The sequence below is a fragment of the Takifugu rubripes genome, chromosome 13 (assembly GCF_901000725.2).
Source record: "Takifugu rubripes chromosome 13, fTakRub1.2, whole genome shotgun sequence".
NCBI lineage: Eukaryota > Metazoa > Chordata > Actinopteri > Tetraodontiformes > Tetraodontidae > Takifugu > Takifugu rubripes.
Genome location: NC_042297.1, coordinates 20,875,809 through 20,899,086, shown reverse-complemented (window position 1 = coordinate 20,899,086; position 23,278 = coordinate 20,875,809). Strand labels below are relative to the sequence as shown.

Sequence of the window (23,278 nt, the reverse complement as noted above, 5' to 3'; positions counted from 1 at the left end):
ATAAAATTATATCTTAATGAAAATTAATTCAACAAAGGAAAAAATTGAAAAAAAAAAAAAACCTAGCCCAAGAGGCTTACATGACCAACCATGACCCAAAACCCTAACCCTGACAGGTCTGAACGGCTCCTCTTACTCTGCCTCACAGGGCTGGTTTTTAAGGGTCTGATTTAACAAAAAAGGCTCACTTATGGCCCAATATTGTTATTTATTAATGTATATTGTTTATTGTATTGCTTATCCTGTCCTAACCCTAAGCTAACCCTAACTCTAAACCAACCCGAACTCTAACACTAATCCTAAACTAACCCTAACTCTAAACTAACCCTAACCCTAACCCCAACATTAACCCTTATTCTTTTCTAAAAAAAAGAAAAAAAAGAAGTCTCTCTTTTGCCCCAATATTGTTATTTATTATATTGTTTATTTTATTACTTATTCTGTTTTTAAAAAGCTAAAAAGCTTCGAATCATTTAAACGTGACTCTCGGGTTGAAATAGAATACTGATACAGCGATTTTGATGAACTTACAAACAATTATAACACATTTTCTTGACGATCTCCTTATTGCTGCAGCTTTAATGAGATGACCCGGAAGAGGATGTGTCTCACCGGAAGTTTTTCCTTGTCTTTTCCGCTTCGGTCTCGGCCGCGCTGATAGCGTGGATTTCACCATCTGGATTCACTACATCGCCTAAAATGAGTGTCCCGGCGTTTATCGATATTACGGAAGAAGACCAGGTACAGTTAAAGTCTTTTAAGAAATTTACGAAACGTCCGCTGGTAGAGGAGCCACTGAATAAGTGGTTTTACAAAGTATCGTAACGTGTTTGTTAGCACAAATGCTAAGAGATGCTGAGAGGTAGAGGAAGATTGTTAGCCGAATATTTATTATGTCAAATATGTGGAAATCTGCTCCGTCAAATTGTGCTTTGTGGAGGTTTTCGGTTAAATTGTCATATGTCGTAGTTGCCAGTCGTTTGTAGGTCGTTCCTAAGTTGTTATTTTGATTTACAAGCATAACCCCAATGTTAGCTACTGAGCTGAATATCAATCATCAAGCACAAGAACGGTAAAGAAAGCTGGCTACAGATATCCCTTTCTCTCCTGCATTATAAATAGATTAGATATTTAGTTTTTAGGTGAGACTTTACACGTATCCTCCTCTTTTTAGTCGTTACGCAGTGGCTTTGTCAATGATCTCGCTGTTTTTGATTCTTTTTAAACTAGGCCTCCGAGTTGAGAGCTTACATCAAGGCAAAAGGAGCCGAAATATCGGAAGAAAATGCTGAAGGTGGTCTTCATGTCGATCTGGCTCAGATCATTGAAGCATGTGACGTTTGCCTCAAGGATGATGACAAAGGTACGTGTTGAAAATCCCAAATCCCACTCTTCAACCGTTTATACAGTAGGTCGTGTAAGTCACAGACATTCTGTATAGATGCACATGCTAAACAGAGGTTTTATATTGCCTGTGTCCCAACATTGAAAGCCTCCTCGCTTAATCCCTTATATGTAGTGAAGCTCCTGTTTTGGACACTGCTCTCTAAACCCTGGTGTGGCTCTCCCCCTCTGCAGATGTGGAGAGTGTGATGAACAGTATCGTGTCCCTGCTGTTGATCCTGGAGACAGAGAAGCAGGAGGCTCTCATCGAAAGTCTTTGTGAGAAGCTGGTGAAGTTCAGAGAAGGAGAGAGGCCTTCTCTCCGGATGCAGCTGTGAGTCTTCAACAGTTGTACCTGTGAATGGATTCACAGCAGTGCACCGCTGCAACATCAATGCTTCCTTTAGAATCAAGTATTAAGCTTGTACTTTTGCTTCACTTTGGCTTTATAGGCTGAGTAATCTGTTCCATGGCATGGATGAGAACACTCCTGTGAGGTACACTGTATACTGCGGTCTCATTAAGGTGGCAGCTACTTGTAACGCCATCTCCTTCATTCCCACTGATCTCGATCAGGTACAGCAGCACGGCCTACGGAAGCGTGTGTTGGCACATGGAAAAAAATGATGACCTGCGTTTATATTGCTCACTAGGTGCGTAAGTGGATTATTGACTGGAACCTAAACACAGAGAAGAAACACACACTTCTGAGGCTGGTATATGAAGCACTGGTGGACTGCAAGAAAAGGTAACCTGCCTTTTTGGGAGAGATGTTTAAGAAGAGTTTTGTTATGTGAGTATTTTGAGTGATGGAGGATCCACGTGAACGTTTCAACGGCGTCATCTTTGACAGTGACCCTGCAGCGAAGGTGATGGTGGAGCTGCTGGGGAGTTACACCGAAGACAACGCTTCACAGGCACGCGTTGATGCTCACAGGTGCAAACATCCTGCCTTTGTCCTCCCTTCCTGACTTGATCCTCGTGACAAATATCCACACGTCTGCCTCATCTTCAGGTGTATCGTCCGTGCTCTGAAAGACCCCAACACCTTCCTGATGGACCACCTGTTGACACTGAAACCGGTCCGTTTTCTGGAGGGAGAACTCATCCATGATGTGAGTACTGAAGTTCATGGGAATCTCTGCCCGCCTTTTATTCACTTTATAATAGAAAGTATGTCTTGATTTAATCTCAGTAGGTGGGAATTCCCAGATAGGACTTCTTTGGAATCACTGAAATAAGGAGTTGTAATTCAGCTCCAGGCAGCCCAGACACACGTGGTTCGATTACTATTCCAGCTGGTTGTCTCAGGGCTATCCTGTTTTAAAATATTTAACTTAAAAGTTAAATGTGATTGTGATTACTACACACAGGTGAAAGCTTACGAGCTGCATTTCCATTTTTACCTCAATTTAAAGCAAGAGCAGAATAGTGATCAGCAGTTACCAGCGTCACAATTTGAGATTGTGTTTAGTTCAATTCCAAACCAGTACAGTTACATCCCCACTCAAAAGGAATTAAACCAATAAAATAGCTAGAACAAGCTTAAAAGAACAACAAAACCCCTGAATCAGAAGGATTGAGCTCCTATGTATTAAATGTCGTGAGAATAATAATTGTGTAATGTTTATGTTGTAATTTTATTTCTATTTTATTCTATATGTCTGTATATATGCTTATAAGGTTCTAATCTTATTTGTATTTATTTATTCTGTTTCTATACTTTGTAAATACAAAACCTAGTCTACAGTTATATTAATCCACGTTAGGCTGCTACTACAATTAAATTTCCTTACGGGGATGAATAAAGTACATCTGGAATCTTGAATAGTTTTATCTTGAGTTGTAATTTGCATCGTCCATGCAGGTGCCTGTCCGACGTGGGCGGGCATCATATTTGGCAGTTATGGGCTGTACACTGCACTTAGTTCTGTGTTTGAAAGATTCAACATGTCTTTTATTCATTAAGATGTGATTTAGCTTCACTAAATGAAATGTGCTTGCATTGCAGTCACCTGTACCATGGATACAGGTGACTGGCTATATGTATAATATACAGGTGAACGTATGTATGATGATGCATTTCTGCCTCTTTTTTCAGCTCTTAACCATCTTTGTGAGTGCAAAACTTGCATCGTACATAAAGTTTTACCAGAATAACAAAGACTTCATTGATTCTCTTGGTGAGTACTGTTACTATATTCCACCAATTACAATACAGCATATATATATATATATATATATATATATATATATATGTGGCATTTTAAATGTTTATCTTGAGACCGAATGCTAATGATAAACTTTACCACCTCCAAGTTAGTGGCTGTAGTACAAACTGAGCTCCAGAACTGTCCTCTGTTGACACAGTCCAGGAATGTGTGTGCATCAGCAGTGTGTCTTTTTCTCACTACTAAAGGCTTAACTATAATTACAAGTGTGTGTAGGATGGACTCTGAAAACAGTGTGGAGTGGTCTTTGTGTTAATGAGTAGAATCCCTGACGCCGTGCTTCTTAACAATTACAACAGGGAAACTCCCCGAGTCAGTGGTAATGAAGTGTGACGCTTGTGTGCTTAATGATCCCTGCGCGTTGCTCTTCAGGCCTGTCTCACGAGCAAAACATCGCCAAGATGCGTCTGCTGACGTTCATGGGCATGGCGGTGGAATTCAAGGAGATCTCCTTCGACACCATGCAGCAGGAGCTGCAGATAGGGGCGGACGAAGTGGAGGCGTTTGTCATCGACGGTAAAAAGCTACACCCTTTATACCTTTCAGGCTCCGGGGTACTTTTGAAGCTGGTGGGATTTCTCACGCTTTCCCTCCCCTCTCTCCCCCTTTCCCTCCCCTCTCTCCCCCTTTCCCTCCCCTCTCTCCCCCTTCTGCAGCCGTTCGTACCAAGATGGTGTACTGCAAAATCGACCAGACACAGAGAAAAGTAGTCGTGAGGTACAGGTCTTCATCACTCGTCCGTGTGACAGTTGAGATAATCTCAACTGTGCCTGAGTTTTCCTTTATCAAGTTGACAGTTGTGTATTTCCCTGTCCGCTCAGCCACAGCACACATCGTACCTTTGGCAAGCAGCAGTGGCAGCAGCTGCACGAGAGCCTCACCGCCTGGAAGGCCAACCTAGTCGCCGTCAAGAGCAGCCTGCAAGCCCTGTCAACCTCTACATAGTTCCACCTCAAACTCCACTGGCTGCTCAGCTTTGCAACTTCTCAAAACTAAGTGTTAAGCTTTTACATTCATCCAATAAAATAAGGATTTACATCACTTGTCCTAGTCAGGTCCTCCTAGTTCAGTTATGTAGGATGAGCAATGCTTCACGAGCCGGTGACGGACGTGTGCTCCATCTTGTTGACCAGCCTACAGTGTCTTTATTTGGGCCGCCCACTTTAGCAGCTTCCAACATCTGGTTTTGGTTGCGAGCCGCATGCCAGCGTTATTAAGATGAGCCATGACTCGGGGTGAAGGTCACCTGTCTGGGAACACGTGAGAGGTGACAATAGTGGAGTGAATGAAAGATGACCCTGTGTGCTGAGGTCACAGCTGTGCCGCGGGAGCGTCAACACGCCGGCCTGCGGTGGGATGATTCACCGGCCGTTCCAATTTCAGCCCACGTGTTGGCTGATAGCTACTGTTCACACCGTGGTCAGCGTGCGTCACCGTCTCCTGAAGCGTCTTAACGTGGATAAACAAAAGACTTGAGTTCTGGATAAACTAATATTGCCTTTGCCCCCTGAGGTCAGGCACCAGAGCCCAGGAATGTGAACTCTACTAGTGTTAACATTAAGTGTACAGAGGGTAAAAAAAACAAACCCTAAATGTTTTAATGATACACTTCTAAAGCATTTCCCATCAAAGTGCTATACGAGCTGATAAGAAGGTGAAACACAAAGTAAGCAGGAACACTGAAAGCAGAACACACTTGAACGGGACATGACCGTTGACAGCCTCAGACCTCTGCACAACAGTAAATAAATGGGTTTTAAGCGTTGCTTCCAAGACCTCCCGGACAAACCGACCTGTTTTAGATCAAGTCGTACAGGAAGTCAGGTGTGGAGCAGGTGAAGATGTTGAAAGCTGCAGAGGCACCTAAAACATTGTCCTACCTCAGCAGGGAGCCGGTGAGAGCGGCCAGCAGTGCTGGAGGGTGCTCACAGCTCGGTGAGCAGGACAGAATACAAGCTGCTGCCTTCAGAACCGTCTGCGGTCTCAGAGCTCTTCTCAGGCAGCCCTGACACCAGCAGGTTACCAGAGCTGAGCCTGTTGTAACAAAGGCGTGAATACACAGCTCAGCTCTGACACAACTGGGCTGAATTTGGCAGTTTTCCTGAGATGAAAATATGCCCCATGTGCCACCTTTTACACGTAGATCAGATGAAAACTCAGCCTACACAACAGCGAGAGGCCTTACCTGTCGTGAGGAAGGCGTACGTGTCAAGGCACAGATTAAAACTGTTGTCTATACGTTGAGGGTCTGGAGGGTCTGATGGGTGTGTGTGTAGGTGTGTGTGCGTGCGTGCGTGTGTAGGTGTGTGCGTGTGCGTGCGTGCGTGTGTGTAGGGATCAGAAAAGAATTGTTATAAAGAAAAACATGTTGAAATCTCCCTGACAGGTAAGACCTCAGCCGTTCAACCTGGCCAGAGATGCCAAAGGAATTCTTCGGCCTGTCCAGGGGTACACACACGGTACACACACGGTACACACACGGTACACACACTGTATACACACGGTGTACACATTAATCAGACGTGGACTGGGGGGGTTGCAGCTCAAAGTTGGCGTAAGCGTCACCATCCGCTGACATGCAACAGGTTCATGAAAGAGGCACCAAGGCCTCCCACTCTTCCAGCTGACACAAGTTCATGGTTTCACTTCTCCTTTTGGGGCGACTAAGTGCTACTGCCCCGCAGTTCCCACTGCAACACTTCGGTGGTATCCATTTTTGCAGTGATGTCATCGTTTACCACACATCTGTAGCATCCCGACTGTAGAGGTGCATGCAAGTCGTCCTACGTGTTCTCCTCCTCACAGCCACCCCCAAAGAGGGCGCAGAGCGGACAGAACGTGACAGGGGCCCGGCAGAATGTCGGCGAGGCCTCACGCCCTGCTCCCCCAGCCCCGTAGTCATGACGACTCCTCTGGACACTCATTTGGCTCTTTTTTGTTTCTTATGTTTCTGGCTGTCCTCAAGTGGCAGTTGTCTACGAACGGCTGAGATGAGAACATCTCTTATCAAAGTCCGATAGAGGTGGTTTCCTATCGTCAACACAAATGAGCTAAACTGCAGCTCATGTTATCTGGCAGATGTGGAGTGAGTACGTTAACTTAGTGTTTTCATAATCAGAATGTACGCCATTGTTTCTACATGTTTCACAATGCTGCCCAGAATTCTTTTTCTTTAACAGTCCGTGCTTTTTATGTTGTATTATGAGAAACTAATTTATCCAACAGTCATTCAGATGTCTTTAATTTTAAAATAAACAGTAAAGTAGCGATTATTTCAGGTCCGGGGACGTCTTCCTCCCCTGTACACGATGATTACAGTGAATAATGGAAACGGCCACTGACAACGTCTTGAATCTCCCATCTCTCCTGTCCTGCTCTTCATATCAACATTTCTCTGATAATGTCCAGACACAAAAACGTGGTGCACTCGCTGCTCTTCAATTAGCACCGTCCAGGAGTCTACCAGATAATGCTGCATCATATCTCTTCTTTTCACAAACACTGGCCAAAAAGCTCAGGCACAGATATGTGCATTCGCAGTGTGAAACATAAACACTATTATAAAGAATCCTTTTCCAGGCAGTTTTATCTTCCCTGAGTTTTGCTGCCTATATTGAGTCTTGCTTCACTGACCAAATTGTTGAGCATGGATTATCATGCTTGCCTCATCTGAGCCCAAACTATTCCGCAGCCATTCCCGACTCTATTCCAGAGATTATGCAACACTGATATAAGTTTGAAATTTGAGGAATAATGCAAAGACAAAGATAAAACAAACTACAAATGCGCATTATAAAACATTTTAAATTCAACAAGAACACCTTTACTCTAAGATGAAATACAGAATATCTTTGCCATATGAACACTTTATGGCAATATCTACACGACACTTTAAAATTCAATAAACGTTTAAAAATAGAGCACTGTCGAGGACATCAGGACTTAAAATTATTCAGACTATTGTGCGTTACGTCCGTTCATCAATGGGCGCTCGTTCCCTCTCGTGGATTCCGGCGCCATCTAGCGTCCACGTTCTACATTGCAACTTACTACCGGAGTTTCCAGGTAAACGGGCTCGATTAGTTGGGTCTACACAGGTAGTTCTGGAGTGAAACCGTCCTTTCGGTCAGTCAAAACTTTGGTTAGTTCTCCTGAGTTGTACAGTTTAGCGTGTGTTTTACTTTTAAACCCTTCTTTAAAAGTTTCTATAAGCAACGGAAGCAAGCAGCCGTTTATGTGATTACCGCCGGACGTGTTGTGTTGGAACCAGCCACCGTCGAACACGTCCCCACCTACAGCTTCTCTTTACGGGTTGCGCTCGGCACTGGGCTCCGCGGCCCGCCCGACATGCTCCTCAGCACCGTCCGTGTGGGAAACAGCTGTCTGGTGGTCGGCTGAGCGTTGGTGCGGGCAGAGTAAGTGCTTTGGGGAAAAACCTGTTGCTTTGGTCCATAGTCTGCTCTATAATTAACGTCACACCTGCTCTCGACACGCAGGTGCACGCGTCACCATGTTGTTTTGTGTGCTCGCGCTCCTGCTGCTGTCTCGCGGCGAGCCGGCCTGCGTGAGGAGAGTGAAGTCCGCGCAGCAGACCGCGAACCACCCGCGAGGTAACGGTGTGTTCTGTATGAACAGACTCTCTAATGTATTGATAACTGGAATATTAATAAATCTATAAATAGTGGGTGTTATGGATGAGGAGCGGCCTCCTTTCAACTATATGAAAAGGGAAGCAACAAAACTTCGAAAGTGTGTTTTGTAGGTTTGTTAGTTTTGCTTTGAGGGTTTTCTCACATGTATTTTCAGTCCTTTGATTTCTGTCTTGTCTCCTCAGGTGATTTTATGGGCTGATCTCTTGTTCCCAGATAGATAATACATACAGAGTCTGGTTTTGATCAACTTAATAAGGAAATAATAAATAGTCTTGTGGTGCTTTGGATCACAATTTATTTAAACACACTCTTGTCATCATTCTGCTACAAGTTTAAAATCTAAAATTAGCTCCAGATATTAAAAAGGTAAATAAGGTGAACAATCAATAACCCCTGAATGTCTACAATGTATTCATGTAGCATTTCACTTTAAATCTAAAATGATGAACACTGTACATCCAGATGTGTGTGTAAATGTGATGCTTCTGTTGTCTTGGCAACAGAAATAGTGGTTTATCTGCTTAATGCCTGCTGCAGAGAAACCCAGCCGAACTGGACAGAACGCGACGGGATGCACCTTTTACACGTGTCGGCTGACCTCTGCTTTTTCTGACACCCTTTTCAGTGTTTGTGGATGAAGGTGATGCTAGCTCATTCCTGGGCCGTAGGCTGCTGCTAAACCGGTTTGACTTTGAGCTTTTCGTTCCTGGAAATCTGGAGAGGGAGTGTTACGAGGAGGTTTGCAACTACGAGGAAGCCAGAGAGGTGTTCGAGAACATCCCAGCCACAGTTGAGTGACCACTGGTATCACTGTCAGGGCTGGACACATTTTCCTATGTCGCACATTAATGTACTTTTGGGGTTTTTTAACCTTTTCAGGATGCTTTTTGGAAGGAATACATTCAAGGTAAGAAAAACCATTTATTTTACTTGTGTACACCTGTGTACATACAAACTTGGCTGTTCTGAAGCTGGTGTGTTTCAAACCCGTTTTTCCAACAATTCAACTACCACTAATTGATTTTTTTGACCTTAAATGTTAAGTGTATATGCAACATAAGTGTGTAATTACACCTCTGTCAATGGTAAGTTTCTCTTCTCTTTTTCATTTCCTTACAATTTTTGTTGATTGCCCTGCTCAACAGGAATGAGACAGTTGCCAGTAGAACTGAGTGTTCCCGAGTGGAAGTGCTGTATGTGGGTTTGAGGCGTTTACATATGACATAAATTTAAGATTTGAACGTGTCAAATTTATGATTTAGGATCATTATGAGGTTTTTAGGGTTATTGTGTAGGCAAGACCTCAGCTTGCTGATGGGCTCATAATCCACAGAGCATGACAAGCCAGGCCCGGTTGACGTGACCTCCCTCCTGGTGGGACTGATTGTGGCTGGAATAGTCATCATTGTTGCTGGCCTCCTGATCTGGTATTTCTGTCAAGTCAAATGGAAGGACAACCTGGGCCGTTCAAGGCAAGTGAGGAGGTCTTTATTGCTAAGTTGACCTGTTGCAGTACACTGCTGCCTGGGAAAATACCGGTTATCCTCGGTGCAGATATAAACCTGTATATTTATTTATGGCAGTATTTACAGATTATGTTCTCTTACCCTGCCAGGTGTAGCGTCTAGTTCACAGAATAAACTGATAAAACACTTCACCAGACCTGAAGCTTCTCGTGTCTGTCACAGTTCCATTCGGGCTCGACCCAGGAGGAGCAACGCCTCTTTGATAATGCGGCGGCTGGAGGAGGTGTCCTTACAGCCTGTGCGCCCACCTGCATCCCAGCCGCCGTTGGAAGTAAATGACCCCATCGGACTGCCGTCCTATGAGGAAGCCATTGCTAAGAGTGGACAGCACGATGCCCCCCCTCCCCCCTATCCTGGGTATGTCCGCACGCGTGTCTTAGTCGCTACGTTTACCTGCACAGCTTTAACAAGCTATGCTCACAGCTGGACCTTTGGTTCTCACTGGAATTTGGTCCTTGTTCCAGTTACTGTACACCAAAGAAAGTTGAATCAAAAAACAAGGATGTTTGCTATCAACAAGGAAGAAACAAGGAGTTGAGGCGCTCCATCTTTGGGTAAATTTAGATGAGGTATTTTCTGGGTGGCATATGCACAGCACCGCCGTGAGCTTCAGTTGTCCTGCTACACTCAGATGGAGGCGATCATTTTTAGGGTGTCACGCAAATGTAGGCATGAGTACGAGTGTGATGCATCTGTCCCGTGACGGAGGATAACGTCTTTTCCCCTTTTCAGCTCACGAACCGGAAGTGTTCGGCGATAGAACCTCCAGGACATTTACACCTACCTTTGCGAGGTCTTGGATCATCAGAAGATGGTGCCTTTTTGCCTTGTGGAACAACTTTTCTCCTTTTTACACGGAAGCTTTTTGAACGTGGATGGAATTTCTTTACCAGAAGATATATTAATCCTCCTTTTGAATTTGTACTTGCCACAGTGTGGTTTTGTGGTTGGATCTCTTAATTATGTTGATAGATTGATGCCTTTGTGAGCACATCAGACCTCTGTCTACTTTGCTGCTTTTCATCCGCGTGAATATGAAGAAATCTTTATCATTTTTAAGCTACAGCCGATAATGAGTCGTTGGAATCGCTCTGTCGACACAGCTGAGGGGGAGATTAAAGAGGACAGTAATACGTATAATGTAGCTGAATGACAAAATGCTTTGTGGCCAAGATGGTTGTAAATATATATTAAGGAGAGGTTTTTAAGCTTAATGTTTTGATGTTACCTCCCAGCTTTGTTCTTTTATTTTTAGATCATCTTTTACTTGAAATCCTTCAAAAATGTGCAAATGTTTTCACCTCTTTGTGGATTTTAATAAATGTGCTATAAAGGGCTGAGGTTGAATGCTGAGTTTGCGTTGAAGGATAATTACATAAAATTAACATTATAGCTTTGGTTATTGTGCCTCAGCGACCGAGACCAGTTGTTACGGAGCGTCCGTCTCAGCTGGGATTCGATTGGGAAGAGTTGAGAAGTTTAGTGTATTTTAATAACCACAATTCCAATTGTTATATTGGTGGGAGCTCCAGCTTATTTATGATCATTTGGAAATGAGTTAATCAAATGAATCTCAAGTGTTTAATAAAAGTATTTTTTCCCCAATTTCATTTTCCATCTGTGTTTGTGTTGGTTTTGGCAAAATAAGTGTGGTTCAGCATGTAAAATATTCGGGATTTAAAAAGTGTAAATTAGGTGCAGGTGGGATTTCTTTACTGAAGCACAACCTCAGTCTGCAGAACAAAGGTGACATGCGTCATTTTCATAAACCCAAAAACCACAAACACCGAACTACATGTAGAAAATTCATTTGAGGTCCGAGAAGGATGAAAATCCAAGTCTAAATATTACAGAAATGGCTACGGTGAAGGGCAGCTTCTTTCATTACCAAGATCCGCCACGCAGGTGGGAGAAACGGAGTTTTCTGCGGGAAGAAGATAAACTACGAAACTCCAGCCGGAGTCTGCGGTGCATCCTGGGAAATCCACTAACATGGGGACGTGAAACCATGCAGGCTGTGCACGGCTCCGTGACGGGACAGAAGGCAACATCGAGCCCACCTCCGAAGGCCGAAAAAGTGCATTTTTAAACTGGATATCGCGCAGCTTCGCTGCGGCTTTCCCGGCTGTGCGGAGCGCTGAGACGGAACTGCCTGCTCGGGTCGGTGGGGTGGACCCCGGGCTGCTACGATGTGTGCCCGCTGCTCCGCGAAGCTCCGTCCGGGAAGTGAATCTCTCACCGGATGATGGACGGGGACTACCCGAGCTCAAGCTTCGCGGACGCGCTGGCTCCACCAGCACAGACCGTCGCTTCTTGGGCCTATGACCGCAGCACCGCTAGTGTCAAGCCAAGGTAGGGGAGGAAGGAGCGGGCAGCTTCCGGGAAAGAGTGTCGGGGATGGAGGCTCTGCTTTTACTCCTTCAGCGAAGCACAGTTGGTGCCCGTCGCAACTGTGCAGGAATTAAATTTTCTCCGAATTTGAGGAGTTGTCGAGGCTTTAAACTTGGCGGAATCTTCAGAGCGTTCATGTGTCCCTTCTGGCTAATGTTGGTTAGCACCAGGTGCCTGCAGAAAACCCGTGCAGACGTAGTTCTGTGCAAACTACGGGTGATTTTGTGATTCTTCCCCGAACTAAAGCCGACACACAGCCAACTCGGGAAAAGCTTTACTCCGTTTTTGATCCACAGGTGCTCTTTAATGTTAAATGCGAAAGGTAATTAATCAAACGTTGCTACTAATGCTAATCACGTTTGTTGTGCCACCTGAATCTATGGCTGTGGTGCAAAGAGACGATGTATGTGCATATAATGTGGTTTCTAAAGCAACTCTTAACCCATGTTCACCTAGTTAGCTCCTGGAGAGGCTACATGCTGGATCGGAGTTGTTTATATTTGGATCGTTCGTCATGTTACATTCTGTCAGAGTCTAAATAAAAATCCTAAAATTCATTAGATATAACCATCAGTCAGCTGTTGACCTCGAGTCTGTCCATTTCAAATGCAGTATTATCACAGACAGAGGAAAAATTATTACTAGAATACTAGAATGCCATTTTTAAAACCCTCAAAGACTTGACAGCTGTGTGAGGACGGATTCTTGTTTATGTGCAAGAAACAATTGGTCGGGTTCTCCCGCAGCTCCTGGTCCCACTGTAGTTGGTCTGGAACCCTGTAGTTGGTCTGCAACACTGTACACTGTAGTTGGTCTGCAACCCTGTAGTTGGTCTGCAACCCTGTAGTTGGTCTGCAACACTGTACACTGTAGTTGGTCTGGAACCCTGTAGTTGGTCTGCAACACTGTACACTGTAGTTGGTCTGGAACCCTGTAGTTGGTCTGCAACACTGTACACTGTAGTTGGTCTGGAACCCTGTAGTTGGTCTGCAACCCTGTAGTTGGTCTGCAACACTGTACACTGTAGTTGGTCTGCAACCCTGTAGTTGGTCTGCAACCCTGTAGTTGGTCTGCAACACTGTACACTGTAGTTGGTCTGCAACCCTGTAGTTGGTCTGCAACCCTGTAGTTGGTCTGCAACACTGTACACTGTAGTTGGTCTGGAACCCTGTAGTTGGTCTGCAACACTGTAGTTGGTCTGGAACCCTGTAGTTGGTCTGCAACACTGTACACTGTAGTTGGTCTGCAACACTGTAGTTGGTCTGTAACCCTGTAGTTGGTCTGCAACCCTGTAGTTGGTCTGTAACACTGTAGTTGGTCTGCAACACTGTTGCAACGGGCGACATGCATCGACCACACGACGTGGCGAATAACACAATAATAACACAATAATATCACAATAATATCACATTATTCAGGTTCAACCTCCTGTTATGTGTCAACCTAAACAAAATGTCAGCGTCAGGAATATGATCGGCTGTTCATGTTGGAGAAGAGCTGGGAAAGCTGTGTGTGTGTGTGTGTGTGGGGGGGGGGTGGGGTGTGTGTGTGTGTGTGTGTGTGTGTGTGTGGGTGGGGGGGGGGGTGTGTGTGTGTGTGTGTGTTAAAGGGACCATAAAGAGTCAGATGACACACTTTCACCTCGTCCACGTTTATTAATCATTAGCAAACCTGATATCGTCGTTGCTGCTTCTCCATCCCGAGCACGGCCGCGTCGTCTCTAAACGAGTCCCGCGGGACGTTTTGGTTTCTGACCACAGCTCGTGGGGTTGGACCGGCATTAGTGGATCAAACTGTCCTAAATGGCTCCAACACAGTGCTGCAGTTGAAGCCAACAGGTCGCTCCCTGAGTCGTGCAGCCTGTGATTTGTCCTTCTTCATTTCCAGCTCCAGTTATGGTGCAGCCCACCTCGATCCGGAGCTCCTACAGAGGCAGAGCTACAACTCTGCACACCAGCTTCCCATGTACACTACATCCCACCTTAATGCATCTGCAGGTCAGTTTTCCATGCTGGACACAGTCAAACGGGAACCGTGGCAACAGGTTTTTTTTAAGGCCTCAAATTTTTAAGATGCCTCCCATTTCAGTGCCTGATGTAAAACCACTGGAGGAAGCGGCCAAATGTTCGTTAATGTCAGTAAATATGCCAACGTGAACACATCCCTCTGTGTGTAAGACAAACACACTGGCTCCTGGCCAGGCGTCAACAGCAAAGGAGAAATGGAGATACTTGTGTCTTCACTGGATTACATCATCATCATCATCATCATGTGTCATGAAATGATGTCGTGGGGGTCTCAGTTTAATGCATACAGTGCATCTATTACTTATTATTATATCTGCACTTGCTGCTCCTTTTGCACTTGTGGGTAGAAGCTAAACTGCTTTTTATTGCTCGTCCACCTGCAGTAAAACTAACGTCGAGTCTAATCTAATGGCCGACCATAATCGGGCTGTTTGCTCATTTACGTCTTCCCCTCATGTTATTTTCCATTTTTTTGCTGTCAGCAGCACTTGATTCAAGCAGCAACACTTCGGAGACCTCAATCATGAGCTTCCTTTCAGCCATGGAGACGAGAAGTCTTCAGACCGGTCCTGTTAGTGCCTCACTGCTTCCTCCTTTCAGACCACCATCATGGACTACTGGTGAGAGCGCGCCTTCTTCTTCAGGGTCTTTAAAATGAATATTGGCTGCCAAATATTGTTGGCATTGATGATCATATCAAAGAGGAACCCCAGTAGAAGAAGAACATTTAATAACTGGGAATTATTCCTATTGTAATTCCTAAATCTAACGGACCCGAGCAGTAATGGATCTATGTCACCCTTTTTATCTTTTGCATATACCGATTTTTAAAAAAATGCCTCGTTTAAACCTGCTTGTTTACCATCTTGTGATTTTATTATCTGTACGATCCAGGCAGCAACACGTCCACCACGGAGCTTTATCTAACCGGTGCCCTGCCTTCTGCTGCCACCTTTCCCTCTCCCGCTGCCCTGTCCACCTACCAGCACACTGGTACCTACGCCTCCAGGAGTTACACCACCAACTCTCCTCTGGCGGCCCCAGATCCCGCCTTCAGCACCTCCACGAACGGCCTGTTTTCTCACCACGACCCGCTCCTCCATATCAAACCCAGCCAGACGGTGCTCCCCGCCGCGCTGGCCTTCAACCACCTGTCCTCCCCGACGTGGGGCTCGGCTCTGCCCATTCAGTCGTCCACGTACCGCTCGGCCCAAGAGTCGGCTCCGCACCTCCTGCTGCCTTCGAACCTGTCTGCCTCTCACGGTACCGCGCAGCCTTATGGGGCCACAGTGTTATCCAGCTCTATTGAAAGGGCTCTTCAGCGTGAATGTAGTGTCATCAAACACCACCAGAGGCCTTCCAGCAGCATTACGGCTTCTGAACAAATGCCCAGTTCGGAGCACTCCTTACAGGGGTTCTTTGGCCCCGGCGGTGAAGTGGATGTATCCTATCAGCAGGGCCCGACCAGTCAGAACACGGTGTCCTGCAGTCCTTCCACAGAACCACAGTCTTCACAAGATGTCGGTGGTGCTTCGCAACCCAAAACGGACTCAGTGACCCAAGCTTATTCGTCCTCTTCTTTGTCAGCGGCTGAAGACGGTTCCACCAAAGCTGCTCCTCATCCTCCTGCGGGTGAGGAGGGTCTCCCCCACTCTCAGGATCACACAAGAGATTCTCCTGAACAGTATTCCCAGGTACAGAAGCAGAATTCAGTCATTGCTAATCAGCAGTCGGTCCAGCTTGCCAGCTTATTGTCTAGCAGCCTTACTCAGAACTACATGACCCCCCCCACTCAGCCCCAGCCTGCTCATGACACAGCAGACAAGCTGCCCCCCCTTTACAAAACACTGCCTCCCCTCTCCATCCAGTCTGAACATGTGGCGTCCGTTACACAGACTCTTATTTACTCCTCTACTCCTGGGCTCAACCAGGGGGAGGAGCTCCACTACGGAGCCCAGGTTCGGGGTTTATGTCAGGGGAACCTCGCTGAGAGCTACCCCGCTTCCCACTCTCAGGGTCCTTCAAATGTGTCCTTCACCACGCAGTCCCAAGTTACAGCGACGCGGTCTCAGAGCTACATCGCAGGACGGCCTCTCAACCAGTCCCTTCCCTCTTATCCACCTACATGCCTGCACAGTCACCCCACCTCAAACTCTTCCCAGGACTACGGCCTGATACAGTGCTCTGCAGGAGGTAAGCTCCACGACACATTGGCTCAGCAGTCCCATAAGTATGTGTTAGCTTCCTCGTTGCCTGCCTACTCTTCTCCTGCTCAAGCCTTACAGACCAATGAGAACCTAATACAAGAGGCAAAAGATAAACTGGAGCAGCTTCCAATTCAGGATCTAGAATCTCTTCACCAGGTCACCGCTGCAGCCAGTAACCTGTCCATTCACAACAACATAATCTACGTGGTTTCAAAAATGGAAGATCATCACAAAACCCAAAGCGTCATCCGAAGCAGCTCGCGCTCAGACGAGCAGCTCATCGGAGCGGGTCACACGAATGTAGCGCTGATAAAGGGCCAACAACAGGTTCAGCTGAGCGGTACCACCGAGCAAGAAAGCACCGCCATAAAAATGACAAACTCAAACGAAATGATCCCGTCACTTGTCCCCCTCAGCCCAGAGCAGCTCAAGCAGCACCCGCTTGAGCTGAAATCTCCAGAACCACATCAACAGAACCAGCAGGGTGACCAGAGCCAGGCCGCTCCTGCTCACACCCAGTTTATTGCTGTCCCCAGCAGTCAGGTTCTCCTTGAGCATAATCAAATGATTCTTCTGCCTCAACCTCTAATTCACAATGGTGACAACGCAAAGGTGGTGCAGAACATCCAGCCGGTCCAAGACGTGGGACCGGTTCAATATCTTCACATGGATCGAGAACTTCAGAACCCTGCGGCGTCTGTGTCCACCTCCGGGTGTCCCGATTCCTCTAAATGTCACTACAGCCACCAGACTAGTCAGCAGACCAACGATGCCAAGAACAACTTCTCCCTCAACTCCATCTGCTTCCCTGAATCCATCCTGCTGGGAGATGACAGAAACATTTTATCCAATGTGGACGACATCCTGGCTGCCACCGTTGCAGCCTGCGGCGTCACACCACAAGACTTTGCCAAAGCGACGTCTTCTGCTGAGGCTGACATGGTGATGCCAAGCACAGCTGATTCTAAGAGTCACTTCCACACTGTGGATTTAAGGCATATGTCACCCAGTTTCTCTTCATCACAACATCCAGGCGTCGCCAACTCCCACCCCATAGCTCTAAACGGCACCCAGATGGGCTCCGATTGTCACGGTCAGTCTCTTCACCCCAACAGCAGCTCGGAACTGGACACAAATGAGGATGGAGTGAGCTCGGAGAACGACTTTCATCTAACCGGGCAGGTGTATGACCCGTCCGGCTTCCCAAACAGAATCAAAGGACATGCACAGTGTGTCAAAACAGAAGATAACCACACCGACGGCGGTGAAGATTTTTCCAAGAAGAAGGCTCGGTCCAAGGCCTCGACCAAACCAGCTGGACCCGAGGACGATACTGGCCAGGCCAGGTCCAACAAGCGCGGGCAGGCAAAGAGGCAAAACTCCAGGGGCAGCGATATCGGCTCGCCGTCCTCCTCCCACGGCGCCTACGATGGCTGCCTGCAGCAGGAGAGAGTCAGGCAGAAGATCCGCGAAGTGGAGGAGAAACAGCCGGAGGTCAAGACGGGCTTCATCGGCTCCTTCCTGGACTTTATCAAGTTTGGACCCAAACAGCAATACTCACCAAGTCCCACACGGATCTTCAGCCGCCAGAAAAAGCCCTGCACCGTGTCCAAACCACCGCCGTGTCCCAGCGCCGCTTTGCCTAACAAGCTGCAGACCCTCCCCCCACCTTTGCTAGCCCAGGACACTCAAGGGGGCAGCTGCCAACCGAAACGTCTGGATGAAGATCTGCAGAAGAACTTGGAGACTCTGCCGTCGTTCAGTTCAGATGAAGAAGAGAACACAGGGAGGAACCAGGCTCTGAGAAACAGCATCAGCTCAGCTCTTTCAGCTCTGGACGAGTCTTCGGATCATAAAAACAAGACAGGTAACGAGAGCCGTCTGAGGTCTGGGGGTCAAGTGTCCCTGGATTGAGTAAAAAAAGAGTCAAACCTCGGTTTAAGGGCTGACGTGTTGTGCTACAAACACTCTCTTTTCCTTTTGTTCTCAACCACTTCCTCAGATAACCAGTTGCCCGTTTCTCTGATGAAAGCAGAACAACTGCGCGCCGTCACCAAGGGCTGTTTGCCACAGATGACGAGTCCTCCACAGGCCAGCAGCATCATCTCAGGAGGAACCTCGTTTGCAGCCAAAGACGAGCCCAAAGACAATCTGCCCGCTCAGCTAGCCGTGCGGTTGAAGACGGTGGCCATCGAGGGACTGACCGATGAAGAGCTGTCGGACAGCGGGGGAGAGGGGATGTACCGGGAGAGAGATGAGTTTGTTGTGAGGAACGAGGACATCGACATCCTGAAGGTACGTCCAGGAACGCGCTGTGCGGTGAATGACAGGTGTTTGCCTGTGTCGGGCGGACCCATATTTGTTCACCTGTGTGTCCAGGTGACGATGAAAGGGGGCAGCGAACCTCCAGCCATCTGGAAAGTTCAGAAGGCTCTGCTGCAGAAATTTGTGCCCGAATTAAGAGATGGAAAGAGGGTCTTCTCAGCCACCAACAGCGTAAGCCTGCACTGGTGTCCATTACGAGCTTTAGTTCCCGGTTGAGTTTGGCTGCTGGTGTCGTCACAACTTCCTGTTGGGAATGAAAATTCCCAATGAAAGTTTTGTTTCCGTTGTTCCTGCAGTACCTTGGGTATTTCGGTGATGCCAAGGCCATGTACCAAAGGGTGTATGTCAAGTTCCTGGACACAGTTAACAAAAGGGAGTACGTGAGACTCTGCAGTCGGAAGCCACGCTGCAAACCCATGAATTCTCTGAGGTGTGTGTGTGGGGGGGGGGGGGGTTGGCTGTTTTAGATGGGCTGACGGTTTCTCTTTTGGCTCCTAGGGGGGTTCAGATGAAAACCCTGCTGGGTTTGACAGCCGCGCCGTCCTCTGTGTCCCAGAGCCAAAGGCCCCGACCTAAACAGCTCAAAGCCAGGACGGAACCTCCACCAAAGAAGAGGAGGAAATGGAAAGAGGAGTTCGCTGCCTCTGGATCCTCTGCAGAAGAAGGTGGAGAAGAAGATGGTAAGCATTTATTTTTTGCCGTTTCACTCGGTTAATTTCATACCTTTGGTGATAAGCTGCTTCTCTCCTGTGCTCGTACTTAGAGTTAAACCCTGCGGTACCGTTTGCTTCACGGTTCCTCAACACCCGAACCATGAAGGAAACCTTCAAGAGCTTTGTGGAGCTCCTTATCAGCATTGCCTTGGACGAAGATCTTGTAACAGCACTCGAACGAGCAAACGGTGAGTGAATTGACTTTTTGGTCCCGACCTACTGGTTTGATAATGCAAAATCTAAAATACAGTAATTAAGTTGACATGCTGGCCTGTCTGTAGACGAGCTGCTGTTGCCACATATGAAGAGGGTTGATGGGATGATTACTGACAACAGGAAACGCCTGCTCCACAAACTACACATAGGCCAGGTCCTAAAGGTGTGCCTTTAATGAAATATGAGTGTTATTGATGAGTGTCGGGAGCCATTATTAAACCTGTTCTCTGCCCCTTCCAGACAGCCCTAGACAACTTTCCTGAGATCTCAGTGGTGACCGAACTAAAGAAAGATGGAGAAACTCCAGCCTTTAAAGTGCGGCTCAGTGGGAAAGCCTACAACAAGAAAACCATGAAGCCTTACAAGATGCCAAACAAAGTGCCACAGGTGAGACCCTGTGATTGCGAGAAATGTCCAGCAGGGGGAGTCGTGGCGTCTCTTAGTTTTAATTGTATGTGACATCAGTTTATGTTTTCAAATATCAGGGAGACATTCTTTGATTGTCTGTGATTGTCCTCTTTTAGGAGTATACAGTGGACCAGCAGAGAACACAGTGGTTTTCTTTGTACCACTCGCTGCAGCATTACAAGTATCACACTTACCTAATGTGTAAGGATGAGGTGGGTCTGTCACACACCTGCGTGCTGCACTACACTTTGATCCGCTTGAGTCCTTGGTTTCAATCCATTGTCTCTCTGTTTGGTCTCCCCGCAGATTGCGTCTCTCCGGGTGCATGCGGGAGAACTGGGGCAGATGGAGACGGTCCAGAAGTGTCTGCAGAACGGGGCTTGGGTCGAGGGGCTCTTTGATCGCTTTGGGGAGCTGATCAATCAAGTGCAGCAGGCCTGCCAATGATCTGCATCGACCAGAAGAGTGCCTGGCTCACCGTGACCGGCAGAAGAGTGCAGTGGCTCTCCTCTTGCAGTGTGGACTGACTCGTCCGGGGCCTAAAGAGTCCGGGGGGGACAAACATTGACCAGGAGAACGTCGGAAGAGGAGGACTTCAATCACAAAGACTTTCACCTAATTTTACTCCAAGTCTTTTGTAAGTTTTTATAGTTAAATTTTTCAGCCTTTAGGACCTTTTGTGTAGATTTATATATTTGTTTTATTTTTTAGTTAAATGACAGATCATAAAGTAGAAATGACCCAGTATAGGACATAAAATTTATAGAGTTGATATAAGCTTTTGTCATCTAATACGTCAGTTCACGTGTACAAGAGTCTAATTATTGTAAAAGTAAAAAAAATCTATACATTATAAATAACCTTTTAGATAAAAACCCTTTTAATGTGTGCCAGCTGGTGTAAAATGTACATTTTGTATAAATCAAAAGGAGGGAAGGTGGTTCTGCAGCGTTTCTCCTGAAGAGAACTTAGTTTTAATATTCTGCATCTAATCTCTATACTGTGGTTTCAATTCAACATCCTTTTGCTGAACGATGCAGACTGGTGCTTCTTTTTATTCCTTTTCTTATATTTTGGGTTGTCCTCCACTTGTATGAGGATAAGATGAAATGAACAGACCATCTTTCTACGTCTTTGCATACACCACCTACATTTTGCAACAAAGATCTATATTTTTCACTAAATATTGCTGCCTCTTGTTTATGACTGTTCCCAGTGAAATGGGTTCCACCTTTCTTGCTGTCAGACACGTGTGTGTTCTTCCAGGTGCTTTTTGTAAATAAACTGCTGCATGTCTTAGTTTTCTTTCTGCTTTGTTAGGATTTTTTTCTTCTCGTCAGTGTTTCCTGTAGCACCGTCGGGAGGAAGGAGTAAGAATAACTCCAGTAATCTGCCCTCAGGTGGTTCCACTGGGGCTACCCTAAACCTCATATTTCAGTGGGGGGAGGTTAGACGTGCCCTCATGACCAAACTATTTCACGCAGACGCTGGATTATTGAGCGAGGCCGATGAATAAAATATAACTGTCCCCGCCGTGATGCAGAAGTGAGCGGCGGCTCCTCGCAGACAAAAGTGTCTCTGTGCTGCAGCGGCGTCGCCTCTGAGGAGCGCCACTGTCCTCTGGAGCCGTGTGGGATTCCAGTAAGACCACAGCCGGGAGACAGATACCCGGCATCTGCTCCCCACGTGAAAGCCCTGAATTTTTAATGAGCCACATTGTTCAGCGAGTGGGAGAGGGAGCGAGGAGACGCGTGAGCCGGGAATGGATGTTTGTGTGTGAGGAGATGAAGGTGGTGGTGGTGGGACTGGGTGATGGTGGTGGGACTGGGTGGTGGGACTGGGTGATGGTGGGACTGGATGGTGGTGGGACTGGGTGGTGGGACTGGGGGGTGGTGGGACTGGGTGGTGGTGGGACTGGGTGGTGGTGCTGGATGATAGTGGGACTGGGTGGTGATGGTGGGACTGGGTGGTGGTGGTGGGACTGGGTGATGATGGTGGGACTGCGTGGTGGTGCTGGATGATGATGGTGGGACTGGGTGGTGGTGGTGGGACTGGGTGGTGGGACTGGGTGGTGGTGGGACTGGGTGATGATGGTGGGACTGGGTGGTGGGACTGGGTGATGATGGTGGGACTGGGTGATGATGGTGGGACTGGGTGGTGGTGGGACTGGGTGGTGCGACTGGATGGTGATGGTGGGACTGGGTGGTGGGACTGGATGATGATGGTGGGACTGGGTGGTGGTGATGGTGGGACTGGGTGGTGGTGGTGGGACTGGGACTGTCCGGCCCTCTGCAGAAGAGGAAGCTGGAAGCATTTATATGCGGTTATCTACACATATATTTAATTTAAGGCCCCACGTAACAAATGTTTTTATGGGGTCGAATTTCACCAAATTCTCAGGAGGGGAAGGAAGGAAGAAAACAGAAGCTCATGTATGTTCGGCCTCTGTCGCTCGCCCACCTCCCTTTCTTCTGCAGGCCAGTCCAACCAGTTCCACCCTGCAGTCTCACTGGTTATCAGCTGCATCTCGCAGGTTTCCTCCATTCAGACGTGACAGTGAAGCCAACACCGGTGATTTAGCTTCCTGAGATGCTTGTGTAGGCAGCGAATTCCTGGTGATTAATGTGCACGTGAAGCTGCAGACGTTTGTGATGGCGACTGCAGGAAGCTCTCGTAGCTCGTTTCCTGCTGGGAAACCGCATTCCAGCGGTCAGAACTGGTTACGGATGTCCACGTTTTGGTTTTCCTCCCCGGTGTGAAGGAACCAAGAGGTGGTGTAGGTGGCGCGTTCAGGTGATTCCGACTCCACGTGTGCTCCATAAACCCCCCCGGCCACCTCACCTAGTGTACACAACAACGAGGCTCAGCCATCAGACCGGTTGGACGCTCGTCTCACCTGCTGCCCTCCAGCTCATAACTGTCCTGTCAGCAACAAACGGCGTCGGTGTCAGTTTACCTGCTGTCACATGACACCTGTAGGGGAGAAGGCGCCAGGTCACGTGGGCTGGTGGTCACATCTCTGAACGATGCTCTTCTGGAGGAAGCACAAGATCTTTTCCATTTGGTGCCACTTGAATCCCACACAGGCGTTTCACACCTGTCTCCTGTGCAAAATGACACTTTGCATGACACAATTTCTGGTGAGATTTTCTGAGTGACCTGAGGAGGGAAAAGTTCCTGGTGTAGTCAAAGATTTCTC

At 47.2% G+C, this 23,278-nt stretch overlaps 3 protein-coding genes across 4 annotated transcripts; all 3 read left to right on the top strand.

Moving 5' to 3' along the window:
- Positions 1-588: 588 nt before the first annotated feature.
- Positions 589-4,655, top strand: eif3m (eukaryotic translation initiation factor 3, subunit M). Its single transcript, XM_003977856.3, has 11 exons — positions 589-741; positions 1,231-1,363; positions 1,579-1,717; positions 1,836-1,959; positions 2,037-2,131; positions 2,237-2,320; positions 2,399-2,498; positions 3,485-3,566; positions 3,987-4,130; positions 4,271-4,331; positions 4,436-4,655. The coding sequence occupies exons 1-11, from the start codon at positions 700-702 to the stop codon at positions 4,557-4,559; spliced, it is 1,128 nt and encodes a 375-aa protein (XP_003977905.1). The 5' UTR covers positions 589-699; the 3' UTR covers positions 4,560-4,655.
- Positions 4,656-7,655: 3,000 nt separating this feature from the next.
- Positions 7,656-11,396, top strand: prrg4 (proline rich Gla (G-carboxyglutamic acid) 4 (transmembrane)). Its single transcript, XM_011619094.2, has 8 exons — positions 7,656-7,739; positions 7,817-8,029; positions 8,111-8,224; positions 8,892-9,055; positions 9,146-9,173; positions 9,600-9,738; positions 9,955-10,149; positions 10,525-11,396. The coding sequence occupies exons 3-8, from the start codon at positions 8,125-8,127 to the stop codon at positions 10,550-10,552; spliced, it is 654 nt and encodes a 217-aa protein (XP_011617396.1). The 5' UTR covers positions 7,656-7,739; positions 7,817-8,029; positions 8,111-8,124; the 3' UTR covers positions 10,553-11,396.
- Positions 11,397-11,523: 127 nt separating this feature from the next.
- Positions 11,524-21,384, top strand: qser1 (glutamine and serine rich 1). 2 transcript variants are annotated; one of them, XM_011619091.2, is made up of 13 exons: positions 11,524-12,144; positions 14,071-14,180; positions 14,696-14,830; positions 15,105-18,284; positions 18,420-18,712; positions 18,797-18,913; positions 19,039-19,172; positions 19,241-19,422; positions 19,506-19,643; positions 19,737-19,834; positions 19,912-20,058; positions 20,196-20,291; positions 20,386-21,384. In XM_011619091.2, the coding sequence occupies exons 1-13, from the start codon at positions 12,035-12,037 to the stop codon at positions 20,524-20,526; spliced, it is 4,881 nt and encodes a 1,626-aa protein (XP_011617393.2). In that variant the 5' UTR covers positions 11,524-12,034; the 3' UTR covers positions 20,527-21,384. The 2 variants fall into 2 exon arrangements, with proteins under 2 accessions (XP_011617393.2, XP_003977915.3); XM_003977866.3 differs by having other exon boundaries at positions 14,693-14,830.
- Positions 21,385-23,278: the final 1,894 nt, after the last annotated feature.